Consider the following 25,001-nt stretch of genomic DNA (forward strand, 5'->3'; position numbering starts at 1 on the left):
GACAGGCTAGCAGCAAGTCAGGGGTATCAAGGCCCAGTTGGGGGACACTCATACAATTATCCTCAAAGGACTAATCTGGTGACACCAACAGTTGGAGAACACTTATACAATTACCCCAAGGAATAAGCTGGTGAAACCAACACTTTACTTTTGGGAAGAGGCACAACCTAATCACAGGAGATTAAAATACCTTCACATCTACTTTCTATTAGACTGGCAAAACAGTTGCTAAGGAAGAAAAGATGTTAACCATACTTTTAAGAATAGTGCATCACACACTCAAGATCAGTAAGAACTTTCGTAACTGTTCACTCTTAGAATTACAGTTACCAACCAACTCTTTACAAGTAAGTAAGTACAAGTAAGTAACTTTTAAACACTTATTTTCTTTTCTAGGCAAAAGTCCCAATCCCTTGAAAGTCTTTCTATTCTTGGAGCATGAGTGTTCTCAGTGGCAGAAGGGGGTCACTAGGATCTAGTGTCCAACAGGCAGTGTCAGAATAGATTCTTTAGTAGCAAAAGTCAGAGTTCCTTAAGAAAACTGGAAAACAGGTGAGTACTTTACTTCTGAGTTAGAAGAGGTGCAGTGGCTTCACAGAAGCCAAACAGTGTACCAAACAGTGCATCAACAGTGGCATGATAGCAGGATTCTAGCAGTGGGACTGGGTGCACTGGATGAGAGGCCTCCCCATCACAGAAAACAACCCACAGCTATATGGAAATCCTAACAGGCTTAAGGTAAGTACATACTAAAGCCAACACGGTACCTCAGCATTAAAGAAGATTTTGCAGCAGGAGAACTTCAGGGTCTGTAGCCAAATACCCGGTCAGTTGATTCCTTGTCGTGGTGACTGAAAACAAGACCTCAGAAGGGACTTCCCAACAGGGATCGACGAAGGAGGCTCTAGGCAAGGTTTCCCTCATGGCTGAATGCGGTTCTGCGGATTTGGCGCCTTTTCAAGGAGCACAGAAGAAGACAGAAAATCACAGTTTAATTCTTGTCATTTTAAAGGTCCAGCACTCTGGTGAGGGGACTTTTTGGACTCAATTTGTGTCTCTGGAGATTCAACAGGATGCCCACGAAGTTTCAGCGAGATTTGGAATTCGGAAACCCATACACCGCACAATGGCTTGAGGTCCCAGGGTATTGGGGTATTGTAACACTGCAAGGTCGCAGCAATGCGTGGGATGGCTCAAAATGCACCCAGGCTCTCGGTTGGGGTTGTTGTTTTCAGAGTCCCCAGGTCGATTGGAAGGAAGGGCTCCAGCAGGCTCTGGTTACACAGAAGGCTCTCTGGTCGCTGGAAATCGTTTCAGCTGCGTTTCCTTCATCTTCCTCTTCGGTTTCGGTTCCAGTGGTCGACTTTTTCTTCAGCTTTAAGGTTCGCAGCATTTATCAGGAATTACATTACAACCTCTGCATTCTCTTCCGGCATTTTACAAGAAGGGGCGGTCTGGATGTCCAATCAGGACAGCCACCCCCCACTGGGATTTGTCCCCATTGAAGCAAGGCGTAAGACAAAGCGCTGAGGAGTTTTGGACTCCTCCCTCACTTCCTGATCTCACAGACAGACTGGAGTCTGGGTGGGGAGTCCAGCGGACTCCTGACGAAGACAAAAATCACACAAAGGAATTTCCCACCCTGGATGTCAGGGGAACGAACAAGAAACGACAAGAAACACCAAAATGGCGAAAAAAGAAGACAGCGGCCATTTTGCTAAAATGCCTTTGCTGCAGCTGTGAACACAGCTCGTGGTAAAGGTGCACACGGGCATACAATAATACAAGGTATCACTGCCACCAGCCATTGAAGGTAAGCTTGTCACTGTAACAGAACTGTTACAATTTTAATGTGAAAGGGGATACATTGTATCTCCGGAGCACTCCACATACGGTGGGGTGTGCTGGTTTCACTTAACAAAATGTAAAAGGGATCCAAAGACCCTTTCTACCCTTGGGAACTGTATTTCTCTCAGGTTTAGCAAAAGAAAGTTAAAGGGGGAACCCCTAGGGCAACCCAGCAACAACAGGCACTTATTGCCAAAACCTTATTAAAGAGGATAACTTTAAAAAGACACTATGAAGGGTCTTAAAAATGACACCCATAAAAAGAGTTAAAGATTATGTGAGTGTGGAAAAAGGTTCCCACTCACTGAGGTATTATGGAAAAATATCCCACTAGTAAAGCAAAAAGTTCTGGGGTTGACCCAGGTCAGGAAGATTTACCAGTTTTGTGCAAATCTTACCAAACAGGGAGATTATTCAATAGGCAACAAATGGAGAAAGCATGCAACCAATAGTGAACAAAGGGATCTATCTCCACATGGAAACCACATGAAGATGGTCTTCTTTGCCAGACAAAGGGCTGGAGGAGCTATTTGTTTCACCAATGAAGAGACAGGGGCAAGGCAGACATGATCTGGCCATCAAAGTTTCATTAAAAAAAATAGGAGCTGCTGCATCTTGCAATTTCTACAATCTCTTAAATAAGGCCTCGGGAAGGCCCAGGTAGAGGGAATTTCAATAATCAAGACGGAAAGAAATGAAAAAATAATAACCCTGACAACAGTAAAAAAAAGTGAAGTTCTGGAAGGAATCTCTTGGAGTCTGTCTTCGATGACCCAGGAGGTTCCTTGCCAATCCAAGCAAGGGTTGTTTTCCCTCAATGTCCCCTGCTAACCTAGGGTAGCTGTGATCGAGGATCCAGGGCATCAGAAACGAGTATAACACTTTAATATTTGAATAAATGGAATGTTCATCCTCAGTTAGCAAAATACCTTATCTTCATAAGTGCAGAAAAGGTGCGTACAATGGAAGTCAAGTAACTTCACCACAAAACTTAAAAAGATATGCTGAGGCGGGCTTAGGATCCCCTAGTGTTAAATTGGATCCACAAATGCATACTTAATTGTCATCAGTAGAAACGCACAATGCTTTTAGGTGGGCTATAAATGAAAGTCAGGCAGTGGTACAACCAAAGTTAACTTAATGTATCTTTTGCAGTTCACCAAAGTCTCCAATACGCAGTATTTAAATTAAAAGCAGCAACAAACCTGTTGAGGCAAATTCGATGTTGCTATAATTGTGTCTCTCGTGGTCGAATCTTCTTTTCCTGTACAGGCTTCAATTGGTACCAAGGTAGAAAACTAGCAGAAGTCCTTTGTTGGTTTCTTCTAGGCCTTTCCAGAGAAAAGGATCGGTTTTACTTTCTGTGAACTCATGGTCAGGTTTTGTCTATGTTTTTAGACTGCGCCTGTGATGCAAGTTCAAATGCAACAATGTTGGTGTTTTCAAAAATTCATGGTTATATTATTCTACGTTTGGGCCTATTCTCCAGAAAAGGCACAATCATGCACTTCAGAGCTTCTGGGTCAGGTTTTCTCCTGAGGTTCCAACCCGGTTCAAGAATCTGGAAAATCATTATCACTGTGAAGACTTTGAAATGTTTCTCACAGTCATGGTGGCCAGTGCAGTGGTCGGCAAAGTCTGCAGGTGCAGGACGGCCACGAACCAGACCACAGGATACAGCAGAGGCTGCAAGACAGATCCTCCAGGATATCGATGATCTTGGATTGCTTCTTGAGAAGTTTCTTGAGCAGCCACAGGTCGTGGACGCTACTCTCCGTTGGTGCTCTTAGTCGTCTGGTATCCATGCTTTCTCAGATCAGTATTCACGCGGAGGGATCACAGGCAGACACTAGGGCAGGGAGTATCAAACGCTTTCAACTCGGCTGGTTCTGCCGGGTGAAGGAAGAAGGAGGCACCATTGCTGGTCCTTATTTGGTTGCTTTGAATAAGGTCTTTGTCTGCAGATATCAGGAGCGCTTCACCATCAGAAAAGAGTCTTGGAAGGTCTTCAGAAAAAAGTCTCTGAAAGTTTTAAAGTTGAAAAGAGCTTACTCACAAGTCTTCGAGTTGGCTTCTATTTTTTGTTCTTCAAGTCTCGCCCCCGATTTCGAAAAGGAATGGATGCAGACCATCTTGTTAAACAGGAATTTAGGGGGTTGAGGCAGACTCAGCTTTCAATCACAGGTATGCAGCCATTGAATCTTCTGGTGATCTTTCACAGCCATCTTCTGGGCATTATTTCCAGGTGTGGATTCAAGGCTGTATTCAGGTACCATTCAAACATCCACTCATATCTGGTTCTGGCGTCTATGGCCATTGCTCTCTGAGGAAGGCACAGGCCATAAACATGTAGGACATCACCCGCGTCCAACTCACTCTCTCACAGGCCACGGCATCAGGCTGATGGACTCAGTACTGGATTTTATAGAGAGTGTCCCAATAGTAACGTCTCTAGGGCACAGCATGACTTGCCCAGAAAAAGGCTACCACCAACCAGCGGAGCGCACACAGCTAGGTGACTCTCAGAAGGACAAGGCTGCCTTTTTTGCATGCAAATCATCAGAGGCATAGGGTCTCTAAGCAACAAGGAGTATTGATGTTCCTGGGGAAATCTTAGCCCGCGTCAGGGGTAAGGTCAGGTTACCTAGTCATGAGGAATTAAAAATCATGGAGGCCTCTATCTAGAGGCACAGCTTAGGACTTTCAACCTCACACAGATGCAAATGATTCAGATAAAAATATCCAGTCTGGAGAAAATTAAGAATCAGTTATTATTCCAAAATCGTTCCTCACTGTAACAGAGGAGGGAAACATTGTATACAAGAGGGCCGGAATGTGGGCGCAAGCTCACTCGTTGGGATACATAGGGCGAGCATCTCTTATACCAACGTTCACTTGTGATTGTGGCAGGTCCAACCGTTAGTAGCTGAGAGACGAAGGGGAAGATCTTCTGATACTGCATCCAAGTTACAATCCATATGCATTTTGACGTCAGCATATGTATACATATATATAATCTAAACATGGCAACAAAATGCACCAATGAGAAAACAAAGATGAAACAACAGAGAAAAGAGCCGTAGAACACTGAAGTCCATAAGCTGTGAGGAATACTTGGAAGGGAGTAGAGCAGTCGATTGAATATGGCGACTGTGACACAGGTGAGAACAAATCCACTGTTATTAACGTCACATTGAAACAATCACGGAATAGCTGATGGTCAAGAGTGTCCAAGGCCGTCGAGCAGTGGTCGAAGTGTACGAAAAGAAGCAGTGGAACTATGTTCCCTACTGGCCTGCCCCGACTCCCCACAAACCCCATCACCCCGCCCCCTCCCGCACACAATACAAACCCCCAAACAAATGTGCTTGGAATTTCAGGGAATGTTCAGTGCAGTGCTCTGAAAGTGCAAGTTTCAACTTCTTACTACACTTGTATTTTGAAACTAAACCATTCCGGAACGGTTTCTTTTTAAAATAATAATATGGGAATAGTAAAACTTAATTTAAAAAAGTAGAGCAGCACCGCTCCCTATCGCTCCTGACCACTTCGACCACTGCTGTCGAGTCATATAACCTAATTACGGTCCTTAATTTGTCAAAATCAGAAGACCGTCAAAAACTGACTAACAAAGTAAGTTACCAAACCCGGTCTGAAAACAATGCAGCAAATCTTTTCTTGGTGAATTGTTGCAGATAATCCACCACAGTGAAATGTGGCAAAGTTAACGTTTCTAGAAATGTGGTGTCGTGCAGCAGTTGGTGATGAAATGTCTATTTCTAATCATCTAGGAGCTGTTAAAATACTGCAGAATAGAATGCAGTAGGGCTCTTCATAAAGATAGCAGTGATCTGTATGCAGACTTTGAAGAAGAATTGCGTTGCCAAGAATAAGGTTATAACTGGAATATTGTTTGACTCTTTAGGGATAAAATCTTATTATGTTTCCAGTGAGTGTTAAACTAGGCCCTCCCATCGGGTTTTTAACGTTATGTCGGTATTCTTGCATATATTGCAAAGATTTGCCTATTAGGCTTCTGCACCTGCTTGAAATCTCATGATAACAGGACAGGTTCGAGGCTATCCCCTACTTATGTTGCATGGTGAAATGTTTCTAGGCCAGTACCATTTGTAGTGCCCCCGTGGCCCAAAAAGTGCGCCGCTAGAGAAGGCTACATGCTTGCCCCCTAAGGGAAACCTAGAAATAAAGACGCAGAGACCAGGGTTTTGTTAATAAAATATTTTATTTCGTGTGTGTGTGCGAGTGCCGAAATAATCCTCCATGGGGTTGGATGGAATGTTGAAGAGAAAAGGAAAGAAAAACAAATAAGGCCAGAACTCTCCTGCCCAAGAATGGGCAGGGAAGAGGTCTGGAAATAACAAAACCGTTTGAGAAAGGTTGAAAAAGGAGAAAGAAAGAAATCAGAGAAGGAGAGAGAGACCGAAAAGGGAAAGACAGGAAATGAGACAATTCTCCAGAGGGGCTGCAGCCTTGAGCGCCTCCCCCGCACCCAGGGCCTAAAGACTTAACATACGTAGGCTGCATGTGCTGGACGACCGAGTATCATTACCATGAAGCTCGTGCGTTACTTGGTAGGATTAGTCGGGTACCCACATGGCCAGGGTAGCTGTTGGACCACCTGGGTGCCAGACCAATGGGCCTATCCACGGTAAAGGGCCCAGGCTGTGTGCTCAGTGTTTTGCCGGCCTGAAAAACCAATGAGCTGCCAAGTCCGAATCACGTAGGGGGCAGCCCAAACCGGGCAACGTGGCTGTGCCCTGTGATGGCCCACCTCATGGCCGGCGTGGTGGACACAGCAGCAAAGGTCCTTCCGGGCCCACAGTGGCATCATCATGACAACAGGGATGCTGCCTGAAGTGTAGATGGTGGGGCGGGAAGGTGACATGGGTGGCACCCCCAGGCTAAGGGGCTACCCAGAAGATGGCATATTGGCAGCGGGTGCGACAGTGATCTTGGGCAGGCACCCCAAGATAAGGGCGTGCCCAAAAAAGACCCAAGGTACAGCTGAATGGCAGTGAGCATGGGAGGGTGTCCCCCGAGGCGAGTGTCCACTCCAAATGAAAGGCCACGGGTTGCAGTGGTGACAACGGCAGGCCTTCACCTCGGCAGGGGCCACCCAGAGACTACGGAGGAGCGTCGGCTAAACACGGTGCAGGTTGGTTGATGCACTGTTTGGTACAATATAAAGCAAAACAATTTAATCCTAACCTCTGGCATTGCTCTAGGCAACCCTCCAGACCACCGTTCTTTGCCTGCCACGCCATTACAAAAAGGGAAAGACCATGTGCAAATCAGGCTTGGTCCCACCCCAAAAGGGGCAATCCAGCCCAAACTGCTTGTTAACATCCCTTCTGCAGGAGACCCCAAGTATTCCCAAAAAAATGTTCAGCCTGGTTGGGCCTCATCAGTGAGGAGTAGCTTGGGTCTCTAGGCCCAGCAGGCACAGGACTCACGTCTGGGCATACCAGTCCCACTCAGGGTGACTTTCTCATAACAAAAGGGGTGATGGCTGAAAGGTTTGGAATTAATCCAAACCTCTGGCATGGGTCTGTGCAGCCCTACAGACCATCATTCTTTGCCTGCAAAGCCATTACAAAAGGAGAAAGACCATATGCAAATCAGGCTTTGTCCCACCCCAAAAGGGGCAGTCCAGCCCGAACTGCTTGGTCACATCCCTTCTGCACGAGACCGCTAGCATCCCCAAACATGTTTCGGCCGAGTTGGGTCTCATCAGTGAGGATAAGCTTGGGTCTCTAGGACCAGCCGACACAGGGTCCACGTCAGGGCATTCCCGTCCCACTCAGGGTGACTTTTGCAAAACAAATGGCTTGGCAGGCAAAGAACAATGGATGGTCTGGAGGGTTGCCCAGAGCAATGCCAAAGGTTACGATTGATTCAAAACCTTGCAGCCATCACTCTTTTGTTTTGCTGGTACAATATTACACCTTCCTGGACAATGCCTTTGTCAAGTAAGTAGGTCCCTCTTTGCAACAATCCATTCTTGCCAGTCGCTTTTTATGACCAATCTGGTGGACTCTGAAAACAGAGTAATATGCAAATATTTGGGCAGCTATCTGAATGTCAAACGTTGCTTTGTTTAAAAGATATCAGGGATTAATGTAATATACCCCAAGATTTAGGATTAGATTCAAAAAGCATTTTCTCTGGGATAAATTGTCGTTTACTTTGAGAGGTGTGCCTTATTGTTGCTTACTTTACTCTTTAACATATGCATGTAGCATTATGGGAATTTAAAGGGGTAATGGAACAGCAAAAGTAGGCTTTTCTAAGAGCGTGTCCAGAAGTTGTGGGTGTGTCAAAGATGTTTTTGTAAATAGGTAAACGTCACAAGAGTAACTATATGTTCACAAAAGTTCAAACGTGTATTAATAACCTTTTTTTAAACAGACCTGTTCTTTTGGAGTAAGTGGAGTTTGAGAGGACTGAATGTGAATTAAAAAGTTGGATATGTGTGGAGTAAGAAAGGATATGTGGTTTAATAATATTTTGGAATGAGAGAAAAAAGGAGAACACATTTTTTGCATTTTTTATTATTTTGTTCTTAGGTCTGATGTAGTTAGTGTACGTTTATTTTCGCATAAGGTCACCACATGGCACACCAACATATATGATAAAGGAATCAGAATGTTTCAGATCAAGCATGCCAACATGTTAGAACTATCAATCAGCATGCCTAACGTCGTCAAACTGAGGGCAAACCTCCTCCCCAACCCCAACACATACTAGCAAAAGGCAACCAACCTGGCTGGTGAAAGGATTAGAGGCAGTGAGCTTAACCTCGCCAACACGACCAACAGCCTCAATTGGATCAGCCCCAAAAGATACAACATCTCCCGTTTCACTGCCCATTCGCCATTGCTGGGATCGGCAGTCACCTACCCCGGTCAATTACACCACAGAGAATAAGGAAACCCTCACACAATTGCTAGAATCAAACGGAAAATGATACCAACATCACTTCAATCACTGAGCGCTATCAAAGCATAGAAAGAATACATCTCAATCCTACTGGGCACCATAAATGACAGATGTGCTGTGAAAAGTGTAGCAAATATGGACATCTGTATTGGGGACTACCAAATGAACCTATCAGCCATTACCAAGACAAGGTTTTTAGTAAATGTCACTGCGTGCCTGGGCAGCCTACTGCCAGACAAAGGTCAAATCCTTATCAATAACAGACAGAACACATCTGGTGGGGGAGTAGCTCCAATATATCCAGACTGGTACTCAGTAACCACTTCCACTCAACAATATGCCCTAGTTACATTCATTTGGAAGTGTATTACTGGCAATAACCCTTCTATAACATGCTATATGGTTAACGGCTCAAGAGTCTATAAGGAAGCCATGACCTAGATATGGCCACATATCTCCAGCTATAATGACTCCCGAATAACAAACAAGCAAACCAGTTCAAGCTGCTACTGGATGGCCTGGGCCTTTTCAGTTTGGTTAAGGCTTCCACTCGCAGAGCTGGGCACGACACTTATGTAATTAGTTATTTCAATATACCTCTAGCATAACGCAGCACTGTCCCCGGGTAAAATTACCTATTGACCATGAGCACCGCCCACTTAAGGCCCACATCCACCAAAAGACCATTAGCACCATCAGACCTCAACAGAAGATAATGGAGCTAGATTTCAATAAACTCATCTCCTCAGCCATAGCAGACTCTGGCCAAGGATCTGGTGCCTTGTGATGCATTGAGCCAAGAACTCACTAGATCACTAGACACCCTAGCATCAAGCGCTCAAACAATATCCATGTCACCACAGAAGAGAACAAACAAATGGTTAAATGACAAGCTCAACCATCAAAGAAAAACCCTAGAACATAGAAGGAGGCAATCCCATGCTACTGCAGATAATCTCACCTGGAAAAGAAAGAAAAAAGTTTACGCCAAAACAGAGTCCGTTCTTTCACTAATAGATTAACCGAAATAGTAAAAAACGGAAAAGAATCGAGCACACCATCACAAATAGCCAATTGACCCCAACCACTTGTGATCTTTCGGACAAACTATCCCAAGCTTTGAATGATAAAATTCAGATGGCGCTGATCAGCTTCACTATGGAATAGTCACAATTCCTCAGTACCCCCCTGCATCCATGCAGAGAACCTGCTTGTTTCCTCAGGCGCCGGTCCCTCATCTCCAAGACAAACCTGTACGCTCGTCAAGGGGCTTGAAGCTCTTGAGGGGACAGCTCCTTTTGTCCTGCACTCTTTATTAAAGACAACATCAAAACTGTGGAACCTGACATCTGCTTCGTATGCAACTCATTCTTCGGAATAGGCAAAGAACATTCCCTAAAATGGATCTTCACATTCATTGATGATCTTACCGCCTACGTTAAAGTGAGAGAGTTCAGAGTTTCTCTATCTAGATTTAATCTAGCTGTCCACAGATCTACACTCTCCCCCTGTTTAATGCATAAGTCATATGTGTGGCAGCCATCTTGAACCAATTCTTTGCCAGTTTTCAGTTCTATGCCAACAGCATGCAAATAGCCTTTAACATACACAGAAATGTTGCTCTCTTAACAAAATCCCGAACGGCCTTGATGCAATCTAGAAGTAGCTATGCTTAAATAACCTTCGTCTTAATTCATAAATGGAAGGAACACATTGTGTTTGGTTTTCCCAACACCTACACCCTCCCCTTTCAATTATTAGACTTCCTAGGCAACCACTACAACACTTTCCAAATGTCTTTGTGACACTGAGATGTCTAGCAACCCACAAATTGAAGACCTTTCATACAAAGCACATTTCAAGCTTCAAATCCTACAGAAAATTAATCCTCACTTGTAAATGGCCTAGAAGATAAAGCTGAAGGGGCACTTGTCTTGTCTACCCTTGACTAATGCAACTCTATGTAAATAAGCCAAAAAACAAACAAACGCGACAACTAAGGCTCTTCCAAACCTGTGCTGCCAGACACATCTTGAGCCTCTGCAAGCGAGAACTGATCACGCCTGACCTGGATGCCAAAATCCATCTAAACGTTCTGTGCTTGACCCACAGATACCTGCCTAACAGAGGCACTAAATACCTCAGAGTCTTACTGATCCCCTTATTCACAGGCTAGGATCTTTGGGGCCTTGGGTGAGTTTAAAAGTCTAAGATAAGGCGAGAAAACCTCTGTGGTTGCTACCACAACAATGCGGACAGTCTACACACCTTCATGACAACTGAACCCAACTATAACACGCTAAAGAGAACACTAAAATCAGTCTGTTCGATTCAGGATGACAAACAATCTAGAGCGGCAGGCAGGGGCGTTGCTAGGGGGGGCTAAGGGGGCTATAGCCCCTGATCTTTTGGTTGTAGCCCCGGATAGAATCTCAGGAGCTACAGCCAAAAGACTAGCTAGCCCCCAGTCCCAACATTTCTGACATCAGCTTAGCCCCGGGTCTTTTCCAGACCTAGCAACTCCCCTGGCGGCAGGGGCAAATCTTCAGGCCGGATTGGATTTCTTATCAGTCATCTGTGTTATATTGATCATTGAGACTCATCTCCAGATTACAACAATGAGACTGGACACACTGGAGAGACTGCACTTTGGAACCACCCAGGATCTACCTGTTGACCTCTATATTTTTGTATATGTTTTGGTTATTTTTATGATCTGTCGTCAAATAAGAATGTACAATACTCTGCACGGTACCACAATTGTTTGACTGCACTAACCTTTCAGCACCTCTGTATAACCACACCCCTGGTGCTTTCAAGCCACTTGTAAGTTAGCAGTTTACAAAACAAATACAATTTTAAAAGTACATACAGTAGCAATTAATTCTGATTCTCAACGTACTTTAAAAATAAAACTCGACTTTTTACTGATGCTGGAACTGAGCTACAGAAAGATAAAGTGATCTGCCCAATGTGTTACATATGTTGTGGTTGTGTTGATACTTTTACAGCAACTCCTACCATTTGTCATGACTTTGAAGCACACAATTTGGTCTAGGTGGGAAGTTGGGACAATAATTCAGTTATCCTCCGCATAAGATATGTCCTTTTCAAACAGAAAGGCATAATATTTTTGGGGTTTAACACAGTTTACTTTGAGCCCTGAGCTTCTCATTGGTGCCTTTAATAAAAGTAAACCATTCATCCTTTTAGGGCTCCAAGTCATTTCGCGCGGAAAACATTTTCTTCAATGTTTTTTTTTTAATTTGCCCCCCAACACCCTGCTTCCCCTTCACTACTACGCCTACCCAAATCCATACCCACCCCTTTTTTACCCCTAGTCATTTCGAAGTAATCACTTTGAAGTAAATTACCTCCAAGTCATTTCCGTCGTTGAAACCATGGGATAAAAGCTACAAGGAGTAATAATTCCATGGAATGGTAGGTACGATGCCTGGGTGTTCAAGCTCTACGGCTGTACTAGTGCAACTCACCTACTTGCATCCTCGCATAAGTGCAGTGACGTCTAACAATGAGACCCCAGCCCTGAGTGATAGTCCCCGTTCCTCTCCCACCAGAGGAAACTAATGCAGGCGTGTAGGTGTTGCCCCCAAGCATGTTTGGAGATGAAGCAAATTTCCCACAACTAAGCACCTACATACAGATCAAGGGGGTGCAGGTTCCACAAGCCAATTACCAAACAATATCAAGGGGGTCATGACTTGGCAGCTTGTAAGTGAAGTTTCAAGGAGTACTCTGTACGCTGTGTACCGCCCAACTACAGACTGAGACTGTTAGCTGAAAGTGAGCTTTAATTCAAGGTAATAGCTGAGCAAATAAAGTGCTCAAATGGCCTTTGCTTAAGTGCCAATGTAGTGTTTTGAGGATTAAAGCCGCTGACTGTTTCCATGCCCAGCCCCGACATGGCCCTGGTTCCTGCAATCACCCTTAAGAGACGGGTATTGTATATTGCAGCCTGTAGGCCGCAGGCTAATGCTCGATCATGTGATAATTGATACAGATAAAACATTTCGGGATAACCACTTTACTTCAGAATTACAGTTTGTTTCATTGCACTGCTTATCCCTGCATGCTGCACTTCCTTATTCCCCTGACACTGGTCCAATCCTGGTCACGAGGCTTTTCGGAAACCCATCACATACTAGACATTCGCCAGTTATGGTAAGCTAAGCAACTATAACTCGCCCAACCACCATGCACTGCTAAGACTAACACCCAGGACAGAAAAGATGACATCACAAATGCCATTGATGGATGACATCACTGATTGGGCATCCAATTGGCTCAGAGCGCAGCGTTATGTCCACGGACATCGGACGCGTCCACTGATTGTATGGTGAAAAGCGTGAGGTGCGTCAGATTTTTAGAAACGCCAGCCAAATTGGATTTGGAAACAGTGCTCATAGTCCGCGAACATTGCAGTAAAAACATATTACAAAACGCAACATTGCACTTGTCAAACTTATCAAACAATCTCAGAGGAGGTGAGGGGTAATGAAGATGGGATGTCCGCAAACAGTCCGGGCATCTATGCTTATTTGTGCATTACAGGGTTGGTGAAAAGCAGTTTTTGGATGGATTATAACTTTGGTGCCACTCAATGAAACTGCATGACATTTTGGAATTTCATTCTAGACCTGATTCTGAATGGTTTTGGAAAGTGTGGTGCTGTTTTGTCAAGAGGGAATACAATTAGAGGGGCATGGTCTCAAAATATTGCAAAAGGCTTATAAATGTGGTGCCATTTGACGAATCTGCACAAAAGTTTGTAAAAAGATTTTAGATCTAGATATAAATGTTTTTATTCAAAGTTTGATTTTGTCAAGAGGGGGCTAAATTAGAGGGGGGTCTCAACATTTTTAGATGGCTTATAACTTTGTTGCCTTTTGACGAATGTGGACAAAGGCTTTCAGAAAGATTATAGACCCTACCTTGAATGTTTGTGCAAAGGCTGAATGGGATTTGTCAAAGGGGGGGTTAAGTTATATGACTATTGTATGTACATACAATGTAACACCTTTGAAAAAAATAAAACATGGGCGGATTTGCAGCAAACTCGTGTAAGAAGCATTGGCAAGGACCTGAAAGCATGGATTTGCAAATATGTCTGTGTTTTATTGTTTGAAAAGTGTCATAATGTAGGTACAAAAAATAGTGATAAACCTTTGAGGGCTGAGGTATAGCCTGTAGCCATGGGTAGTGTCCAGATTGTCCACATTTGTGATATCATCTTTGATGTCCTGGGTGTAAGTATTAGCAGTGCACGGTGGTGTCGCAAGTTATGGTTGCTTAGCTAACCATAAATGGCAAATTTCTGAGATTATTCGGTTTTACTTGTAATCATAACGTCCCTTTAACAACGTTACCAGGAGATTTATCAAATAGTTAACTTTTTGTTCGTTTTAGTTCTTAGAAGGTATGCGAGCACCACTGCAGCTATAAACCAAACCTATTGTATTAGAGTTCAGATTGAAGGGCAGTGGTCGAAGTGAGCGGGAACGGCCGGGAGCGGTGCCCCTCTACTTTTTTTTATTAATGTTTTACTGTTCCTATACTTTTTCTTTTTAAACCGTTCCGGATTGGTTTCATATTAAAATGAAAGCGTAGGAAGAAGTTGAAACTTGCACTTTCAGTGCACTAAACTGAACGTTCCCTTAAACGGCAGGTGCATGTGTTTGGGGATTTGTATTGTGTGTGGGAGGAGGAGTGGTGATGGGATTTGGGGGTAGGCCAGCAGGGAACATAGTTCCACTGCTTCTTTTCGTACACTTCGACCACTGTTGAAGGGAGATAGGAAATAAGAAGGGAGATGCAGCCTGTGGATGTTATTTGATTATTTAACCACATACTGACAGCCCATGGCCATGCTAAACTCTATGGCCAGCCATCCAATACCTGCCCTTTCCCATCTGAAACATACTGCCAAAGAATCTGTTTGAGATAGCTCTATCATGCAGTAACATCAAACTGTGTGCTTTATAGGACCTGCCAGAGTTATTTTTAAACAGCCATCAGAGAGTCATCAGAGAGTTAACAGCTTAACTGCCACTGTAAAATCACCACTGTAGTCGTTTCAGAGTGCCTTAGCTTGTATGTGGAATGGCATACTGTATCCTCACCAGGGGTATCCCGACCATAGATTGTTGGAGTAAAAAAAATGAGCAGGGGGAAAGTGGAAATGCTAAAACACAGGGATGAGAGATACATCAGGGGAAGAATGTTTTGTCAGAGAAAGGGAATGGAGAGGTCAAACTAGTACGGTAATATTGATGTAAAAGGGGTTATTATTAAGAGTTTGTTCCATGTCATGCCATACAAGACTTTATTTTAGTTCACAGTGAGACAGGGTATTGCCTTACTTGGGAGTATGTAGCCCTTGGCCCAAATGGGGCCCAGCTAGACAGAGCTACATATGTATTACCCAAGGGAAAACCCACAGAAAGACACAGACGCATGGGTGATTAAAGTACTTTACTTTATGTACTCTGTGTGTGTTTTCTTTATGCGTGTGTCAAGTGTTGTGGACTAACTCATCCAGCCCACCATGGGGATTAATCAAATGTTGGAAAGATAAGATAAAGAAAAGAAACAAAGGGACAGAACTCACCTGCCCAGGAATGGGATGGGCAGGGGAGAAAAGACTTTAGAACATTTGAAAAAAGAGAGGCAGTTTGAAAAAATGGTGGAAGAGTGAAGGAATGGAGAAAATGAAGAAAATGGAAATAAAAGAAATAAAAACAGCAGGAGAAGAGACAAGCAACCCCCTGGGATGCTGCAGCCTCCAGCGCCCCTCCCATCACCCTGAGGGCCCACAGACAGTTTCTATGCCGTGCCGAACCGTGACACTGGGCTGTGTGCCCAAAGCAGTCTGGGCACCCAGGGGGTCTGGGTAGTGTGTACGCTGGTGCCTAGTCCGGCTGCATGTGGGGGTGACCAAAACCTGCCAACCCGGCCATTCCCCTGTGTTGGCCCACCTCGTGGCTGGCGAGGTGGGCCCTGTTTGGACTTCCTCCCGGGTCGCGTATGCCAGGCAGCCTGGGATGTGTAGTGCAGAGAAGTCTGCTACGTCCTAGAGGGCAGACCTATGAAGACAAGTCCCAAGCTACCTTGAGAGAGAGTAGTGCTTATATCCTGGGCTGCCTCGTCATAGCAGCCCGGGCGAATAAATGCCTGGGTTGCTGCTGTGAGGCAGCAGTGGTGAAGCAGAGCGGTCTGCCCCCTGCATCGCTCAATAACCAAAAAAGTGATGGGGGAAACGTTTTGAATTATCTGAACCACTGGCACTGCTAAGCAACCTTCCACACAACTGTTTTTTAGCCTGTCTACGCCATTGTAAAAGGGGTCCAGCCATATGCAAATCAGTCAGGTACTGCCACCAATGGGAGCAGCCCAGCCCAAACTGCTAGGCCAGGTCCCCTCTGCACAGAAACACAAGCAACCTCAGACATGTTTCAGCCTTGTTGGGCCGCTTCAGTGAGGTGCAGCTGGGTTCCCAATGGCGTAGCGAGCAAGGGACCCACGCCTAGGCATACCCTCTCTCACATAGGGAGACAGACTATAACCAAAAAAGGGATGGGTGGGACCAAGCCTGATTTGCATATGGTCTTTCTCTTTCTGTAATGGCTTGGCAGGCGAAGAACGATGGCCTGGAGGGCAGTGGTCGAAGTGGGTGGGAGCGGTCGGGAGCGGTGCTCCTATACTTCTTTTAATTAGGTTTGCACTGCAGTGGACGTTCCCTTAAACAGCAGGCGCGTGTGTTTTGGGATTTGCATTGTGCATGGAGGGGCCGTGGCGATGGGGTTTGTGGAGAGCAGTGCTGACCAGTAGGGAACATAGTTCCACTACTTCTTTTCGTACACTTCGATCACTGCTGGAGGGTTGCCCAGAGCAATGCCAGAGGTTAAGATTCATTCTAAACCTTCCAGTCATCACCTCTTTGCTTTTGGCCTGCATCCCTCAGACCCAATGCCGAGCAGGCGGGCTGTGAATACTTCAGCGGGCGCAGTGGTAAGAATGGTGGTGCCCCCATGGTAATGGGGACGCTGCCTGGACTAAAAATGGTCAGCGGGCAGGGCGACGTCCCCATGCCAACCGACACGCCACATGGAATGAACATGGCACTGCGGTGCATGAGGTGATGTGGAAGACCCCTTCAGCATATGGATGACACTCTGAAGATCTTGAAAGTTGCGGGTTGTGGTGTTGATGTCGAGCATGGGCCCGCCAGGAACGACACATGGCAACGGGTCACAACAGTGGTGTGGGCGAGCCTCTTCTGGGAAAGGGGGCAACCATAGGACATTAGAAGTGCGGGCCACGTGCCTTTTGTCGGGTGGCCCCACGTGTTGGATGAGGCAACCCAAAAAAAATATTGCTGTGGGGCCAAGACCTAATTACATCAGGCATCGGATCATCCAGTACCCAGATCATCAGGAGAAAAAAGCCCCTGCAGAGATAGCCTGTAAAGAAGGGTAAGGAGGTGAGTGACTACAGCAGTCACTGACATTGTGACATAAAGTTCTATTTGTTTCTTATGTTGTTTTTTTTCTTTATGTATAACTATGTGGTATGACGTCCTTTCATCGCGGGATGTTTTTTTGCAGGGTTTTTTACTGCACATTTATTTCCGAAAAAACCCATCAAATTTTTTCATCGAATTTTTTGGAAAATGAGGGGGATCCCCTCCAAAATAAATTACAAAAAAATGTGATTGTTTTTTTCGGTAAAAAAAATTGCGGTAAAAAACCCCGTAAAAAAACATCCTGCGATGAAATGACATGGAACCGCTACGTATATATATTTAAATGTAGTTTAAATGTTAAGTGGAATAGTGTATATATTTATAAAATGATGGGGAGATCTTCTGGGGAAATGTAGGCTAGATGTTAAGTAGGTGTATGTATAGAGAATATATAAGGGAGTAGGGGGAAAGATGTTAGAGGGGGTAAGAACCCTGGGATGAGGTAGTGGAAGCCTGGCTGAGGCTGTCTAGGATGGTGGGAACAGCCACCAAGGTCATCCTCTGGTCTTACGCTTCAGTAGTTGGCACCTGGAATTAGGCTGGGGTACTGTTGCGTCAGTCCTACCATATGGGTCTCCCTGTGACCCCTGCCATGAAGTGTGGGCTGACGGAGAAGATTCCCCATTTTAGAGAGAACTCGAGCTAGGGAATATAAGAAAGGGAATAGAAATGTTTAATATTAGAATAGGAGTTTATATAAATAAAGAGGGGTCCACGTTGGGATACCTATAAAATCCATCTTTATGTCTCTACGGTCAGTTAATACGGTTAAGAACTCAGGGTGCAGCCCATCTCCTGTTAACAGCAAATTTATTTTACAGATGCATCGCCCATACCTATCCAGCTGGCCTGGGGCTGGTGTTTCCTGTGGGGACTGTCCCGGTCTGGGGTGAGGGAGGTGCCCACCCTGGCATGCAGCAGTGCCGGAAAACAGGGGCTACAAGTAGGTTTTCAAAGTAAAGTAATAGGTAGCCATCTGAGGTGCAAAATTATTCCTGAAGCTCCCTGTGCAGACTGTATTCATTAAAATGTGTGAAAGGCAGAGATGGGTGCGCAGCAAACTTGGTAGGTAGGGAGATATGTGCCATACGTCTGTACTGTATACAGGAATAGTCTGGAACCCACCAATGATGTTATGTTACTATGCATTTGTACTGTGCCAAATAGCCACCACAGTAATGTCAACACAAAGATCCTTGTACGTGGCATATTGCACCCAATTTTAGGGAAGCAAGATCTTAGTCTGCCGGAAAGGAAAGCAAGGGCAAGAATATAATTGGAGGGGGAGGGAAGCTGCATCAAATACCCAAATGTGCTTTCCCCATATCACTCAAATCAACCCAAATGCCCCCATTGCCCCAGATTCTAGGTCACTCGCATTGCACGAGAATTTGCCCAATTTGCACATGTCACTCGTATTGCCTCAAATGTTCACATTGCCCCCAGAGCGGCCCTATGTCACTCATACTGTCCTCAGGCGGTTGCCTTGGGCCATGTCCAATGCTTTCTGAACATTGTCCCCAGAGACCCTCCATCCCCAATACTTTTTCTTAGAAAAATAACCATGCGACAGTCCTTGACTTAGCCTGAATGGAAGCACATCAAAGACCATACCTGCCGTACCTTCCTTAATGTATACTGAGCTCCCTAGGCTCATCGGGAGCCTTCAACTCACCCATACTTACAACCTTCCTTGACAGGATTTGCACGGCTACAGGAGATTTCAGCTACAACTAGGACAGGTTCTGCTGCTTCTCGATTAACGGCAAATAAAAGATCAGACCTTAAGCTATGAACCAGCCGCTCACTTGTGGGCCCCCCAGTGATTGCCCTAACTGCTAATTACCAAGAGTAGAATAGGCCATTTCAGTTAAAGCCACTCATCTGACAGTGCCATACCCCTAGACCAATGACACCCACACCTTCCTTACCATCTGCATTCCCATTCTCAGCATCGTCTCAATGCCTGCCCGCTCTAAAGGAAAGGGGGGACACAGAGCGGATTTCAACTTGACGGCACTTAAATGAGATCAAGCCTTTTGGCACTGGGTTATTACTGACTTTGTTTTTCAGTTCTCGCCTCTGCCATCCCTCCTCAGCTACGCTGTTTGTAAAAAACCTTGAGGTACACCTTTAGGTACACCTGAATACCAACCGTGGAATCAGGGATGGCCTTAACGGCAGCAGCGCCCTGGGCAGAATTGGCGCCCTCCGCCCCAGCGTGACCCTGGTCAACAGGGGGAGGGGTGGGACAGGAGCGCCACATTTTTTCTAACTCTTTCCCGCTCCAGCGCCTGGTCGTTAATTACTGAAAACCGCCTCGTTCCTGGGGAGGTATTCTTCTCAAGAAGCATGCATTGCATCATTTATGCATTGCATCAGCACCCTATTGTTATTAAATGCGCCCGCCACATTTAATAACAAAAGGGCCCTTGCTGAGTCTTCTCCCACTACGGCAGCTCGGGGGATCCCTTGAAAGACTCCCCTGAGCTGGCGTGGCAGGGGGTTAATGACGCACTGGGGGAATGGCGCCCTGGGCAGTCGCCTGGCCTGCCCTGCACTAAGGACGGCCCTACTTAGAATGTCACCCCAAATGGACATAGCAAGCATGGGAACATCTCACAACTAAGGCAGTAAAAGTAAAAAAGAATGCATGGCGCTCATTTCCCGTGACCGTCACACCTCTGCGGTAAGCACATAACACATGCCAGCCTAGACTAAGCCCTCCAGCCTATCAAACATCAGCTAGAGAGACAACAAAAAGTACAGAATACGGATTGCCAGCCGAACAAAATGGGGCAGCGTAATTTAGGTCCTAAGAAAGCTTTATAAGTTGCATATCAGAGCCAGTGTTCAACCCTCAGTAGACTGATTCATCTGTCCACTCGCATCCCGACCTGCAGACGCCCCTGGCCACTCTCTCCACCCACATCCAGGCGAGGCAGGAGCAACTCCGAGCAAGACCCCAAACTCTGGAGCTATGTAACTTTCCACTCCACATCCTCCTCACACACGGCCCTGATTCTCCTTGATCTGCCTGCAGCTTTTGACACTGTCAACCACGCCATCCTCATAAAGAGATTAGAAGGACTAGGGATAACATACACCGCCCTACTATGGATCAAATACTTCCTAACAAACAGAACAGAAACAGTATGGATGAAACCTTTTAAATCCAAACCCAGAGGCTCCACGTGCGGAGTACCACAAGGATCATCCTTCTCCCCGCTTCTATTCAACATCTACATGTACCTATTCATCAAACTCATCAAAAAACGCGGCCTCACATGCTACAACTACGCCGACGATACTCAAATAATCTTCAACATACAAGATACCCGAGAAGAAAACACCACATTAGAGAATTGCCTTCGTGACATATTCAACTGGATGAACCTCAACCATCTCAAAATCAACCCAGGCAAAACAGAGATAATGATTGTTTCAAAAAAAGGAGGAGACATCAACTACATCCCCTGGCCAAGAGAGCTCAGCACCTCACCAGAACCATCATCAACTGTAAAAAACCTAGGGGTCCTGATGGATAACAACCTCACTCTAGAGCCACAAGTAAACTCGGTAATCAAGAAATGTTTCTTCCTCCTGCGAGCAGCAAAAAGGATCCAACCGTTCCTGTCGTTCGCCAACAAAACACTTACCATCATCGCTCTGAACATGTCCAGAGTAGACTATGCCAATAGCCTGTACCTGGGCATGCCCGAACGACTTCTAAAAAAACTGCAACACATACAAAATGCAGCAGCCAGACTCCTCCTCAAGCTACCCAGAAGAGAACACATCACACCTGCGCTAAAAATACTACACTGGCTATCACTAAAACAGCGAATAAAGTTCAAGTCCATGTGCATCACACACAGAGCAATACACAAACAAGGCACCCAATTCCTAAGCGACAAACTACGCCTACATCACCCGACAAGAACACTAAGATCAAGCACCGACATACGCCTGGAACCAAAACCCTACAACAGAAAAAAACTCGGAGGATCCTCTTTCTCTCACCAGGCACCCAAAAACTGGAACGACCTACCTAAGAATATACGGAACACAACAAACCACCTAGCATTCAGGAAACTCCTCAAATCATGGCTCTTCACAGCGTAACCACAACGGAGACGCACTATAATGCGCAGACATTAAAACAACGATGAAAATAACTCCAACCTCGGCCACTCTCAAATTGGACAAACACTCAAACCAAAGAACCAACCACTCGACAGAGCATAAGATATCATGGAAAATAGCCACAAAAGGAAGGCTCCAGAGACTGATCACATACTTAGACCCAGACAAAATCCCTCAAATGATTCACCCACTCGTACGTACCGGACGGACCATATCCAGACCGGCAGACGCATTTAGATAGAATTGTGAATATTAGCATGGCCACAATTAGATGGAATTGTGGATATTGGCCTGCGTCACATCTAGATAGGACCTAGAATGTTAGCATGCCCGCACCTATGCGAAACATGAAAACTAGCACAGGCCACACTTAGAATTGTGGACAATTGGCCTGCGTTGCATCTAGATAGGATTGATTGAAGGATAGCACGCCCGTGCCTAGATGAAACTTGAATGTTAGCATGTGCCACACTTAGAATTGTGAACACCAGCCTGTGTAGCATCCAGATTAAGTTATGAATGTTAGCATGCCCACACCTAGACAGATTTCTAAACACCAGCCTGCGCCGCATCTAGATAAGACTGTGAATGTTGCATGCCCACACCTAGATAGAATTCTAAACACTGGCATGCGCCGCATCTTGATGGGATTGTGAAGGCCAACAAGTGCCCCACTTAGACAAAACTGTGAATGGTAGCATGCTAAAGGTCATGTAACCCACTAACCAATATAAGTTCAAACTCTGCATACTTATCTCACTCAAAAAACTCACACAACCATCTCTCGCACAACAAGCCGCACGCACTTCACAACACTGCAACAACACATAAGTCGGAGCAACAGCACACGCGGACTGACACCGATCCAATACCCGCACCAAAGCTCAGCACCCGCTGTACTGAGTTGAAGCTGCCAACAGAACACCACTCCTCTCACTATCCTACTCCCTCTTCACCCTACTAACCAATCCCCCCCTTATCATTTACAGATCCGCCAGAGCGCCTGGGGACCAATTCCGTTGGTGATGGTGCGCGCGCGGTACAAATACCTTTAACATTTAACATGCCGGATGCGTGTTCCCTTTAAAGGCAAGATCTGCATCTGCTTCAATAATATGAGAACTTCCGGGAGAAGGGAAACTGGGTAGCCCCTGGAGACGTCCAAAGCAAAACATGCATCATTTAGCCCAAAAAAGCATCTGGGTAACGCAGCACTCACTTTAAAAAAAAAAAGGCACTCAGACCCTCCTTCTTTCCCTGCCAACAGGCGCCCGCGCCTGTCTGAACTAAAATCCTTACAGGTCCTGCCAGAACACACCTGAATCACACCTGTGTGATCTGTCAAAGCAAGAAAAGCAGCGCAGTTATTGCATGTACACCAGGGTATCGCTGCAGAAACTCTGCACCAGTGCAGTGCTTTTATTGCACGGTATTGGCAAGCGCACAGAGGGAAAGGGGCTAGTAACTGCTTTGGTTAAAAAAAAAAAGCATTAAAATAATATGTATTTGTGCTAGGGCTATTTTAACGCATAGCTCGTACCGTGAAAAAGTGCAATTGACCACTGCAGAGTTTCTGTAATGAGGCGCCAGATGCATCATGTGTGATGTACAACACGGTTAACTACGCGGGTTATTAATGCATTTAGTTTTGCTGCCTACTACGCTAACTCGGGGCAACGTCGGAGTTAGTAGCATACAAAAACACATTCATTTAAATACAAAAGTTTAAGAAGAAGGATTTGCAAATAAGAGCCTAGGGAATTGGGATACACCTGTTTACGGCAGGGCGGTCGCTGGCCCACGTGGCTCGTGCCCAGGTATTCCACTGCACACAGGCCATCCCTACCAAGGCCTCCCACGAGGAGGAGTTGCAGACGCGTCCACAGGCCGGTGTTTTATTAACATAGTACCATTAGTACGAAAACACCTGTACACATTTGCTCTCAAACCGTTAGAATTTGCTGGAGAAAAATCGCGCGTCAGTTTGGGGGCAGAACTATAGATGTTACTTGTGTCTAATAAAACACTGCTGCAGTCAGAGACAAGAGATGTGGATGGTGGAAGTCTTCAGCCATTACGGAGTGACTGGAAGAAAGTATTCAACCCCCTATGGAAGATATTTGGCGTGTCCCTCCCCTCTCTTGCTTTTGTTTCAGCGCTCTCCTCTATCGTATTTCTCCATAATTAAGGTTTTTTGTAGGCTACGTCTTAATTTTCCAACTAACATACTATTATTATTTAATTTAATTTGATTTTTTTACAAACTACGCCACATTCCCAGAGGCCTCAGAGCGGACACAGAAAACAATCAAAACGGACAGATAATAAAAATAGGACCAGAGGATACATACAGTATCAGGGGAGATAAGAAGCATTAGAAACAGACTCAAGTTAATCAGGAGGTGGGTAATATTGGGAATGTTCTTTTATTAACACTTCTTTGCTCTGAGATAAAGCGCGTGTGACGTTCTCGCGTTTACCCAAAGTTACGGTGTGCATGGCCCATTAATTGCTAGCAGGTGCGGCCAGCATGCACTGTACTCAATAAAGCATGGCCCGGGCAGCCAATGAGACGTCGAGTTACCTGACGAGGTCCAGGAACGAGTCGATGGTCTCCTTGCTCGTGGGCAGCGTGCCCTGCAGCCCCAGCGCGTTGGAGTTGAGCGCCTCGGCGCCCGCCCCGGGTCGGATGATGAACCCCAGGGCGATGGCCAGGGCCGAGGCCAGCAGGGTGGTGCACAGGAAATAGGCCACCGCGATGCCCCCCAGCCGGCCCAGGGAGCGGGTGTCGAGGCTGGCGGCGCCGGAGACCAGGCTGCACACCACCAGGGGCAGGATGATCATGCGCAGCATGCGCAGCAGCAGCTCCCCCGGGAAGGAGAAGTGCGCCATCTGCGCCCGGGACAGGTGCATGCTGCGCACCGCCGCGCCCAGTCCCATGCCCGCCAGCACCCCGGACACCGTCAGGATCACGACGGTGTTCCTCCGGAGGAAGTGCAGGCAGCCCCGCCGCCAGCCGCCCCTGGAACCCGTAGAGCTCGCCCCGTCGCGGACGGCACTGTAGGAGCCGCCGACGGCGTGGCCGTTCATCTCGCTCTTCTCCATGTGGGCCACCCGAGGGGCTCTTTTGGGGCACTTGCTGTGGCCTTTCCGCGGGGTGTGCACGGGGATGTGCGGTGTATGTAGGAAGGCGCAGGGGTCTCTCTACTGGAATCTGCAGGACACTGATGAGGTGTTGGATATGCGGGCAGTGTGTAGGGAAAGGGACTTTGGTAATCTTTCCTCAGGGAGTCCCGTGGACCTGTAGGTCCAAGAGGGCAGTCTGTGGCGATGTGCCAGGACCTCACTGAGGAAAGTGTAGTGTTTCCCGCTGGAAATGTGAAGTCCCTCTAACGATCAGGCAGGGTGTGCAGGAGGATGTTGTGCCCCGTACTAAGCTCTGGTCTGAGTGAATGTGCCTGGTACCCAGTTGAGTAGATGCCCAAGGGACCCTACTCAGAGTATG

At 46.1% G+C, this 25,001-nt stretch overlaps 1 protein-coding gene across 1 annotated transcript in view; it reads right to left on the reverse strand.

Annotated features, from left to right (window-relative positions):
- SLC1A4 (solute carrier family 1 member 4) overlaps positions 1 to 24,738 on the reverse strand; it is a 267,158-nt gene extending 242,420 nt beyond the window's left edge. The window contains exon 1 of the mRNA XM_069608167.1: positions 24,081 to 24,738. Within this exon, the coding sequence (XP_069464268.1) occupies positions 24,081 to 24,601 (521 nt within the window). The 5' untranslated portion in view covers positions 24,602 to 24,738. The remainder of the gene's footprint in view (positions 1 to 24,080) is intronic.
- Between the last annotated feature and the right edge of the window lie 263 nt (positions 24,739 to 25,001).

The sequence above is a fragment of the Ambystoma mexicanum genome, chromosome 4q (assembly GCF_040938575.1).
Source record: "Ambystoma mexicanum isolate Mex_15411 chromosome 4q, UKY_AmexF1_1, whole genome shotgun sequence".
Classification (NCBI taxonomy): domain Eukaryota; kingdom Metazoa; phylum Chordata; class Amphibia; order Caudata; family Ambystomatidae; genus Ambystoma; species Ambystoma mexicanum.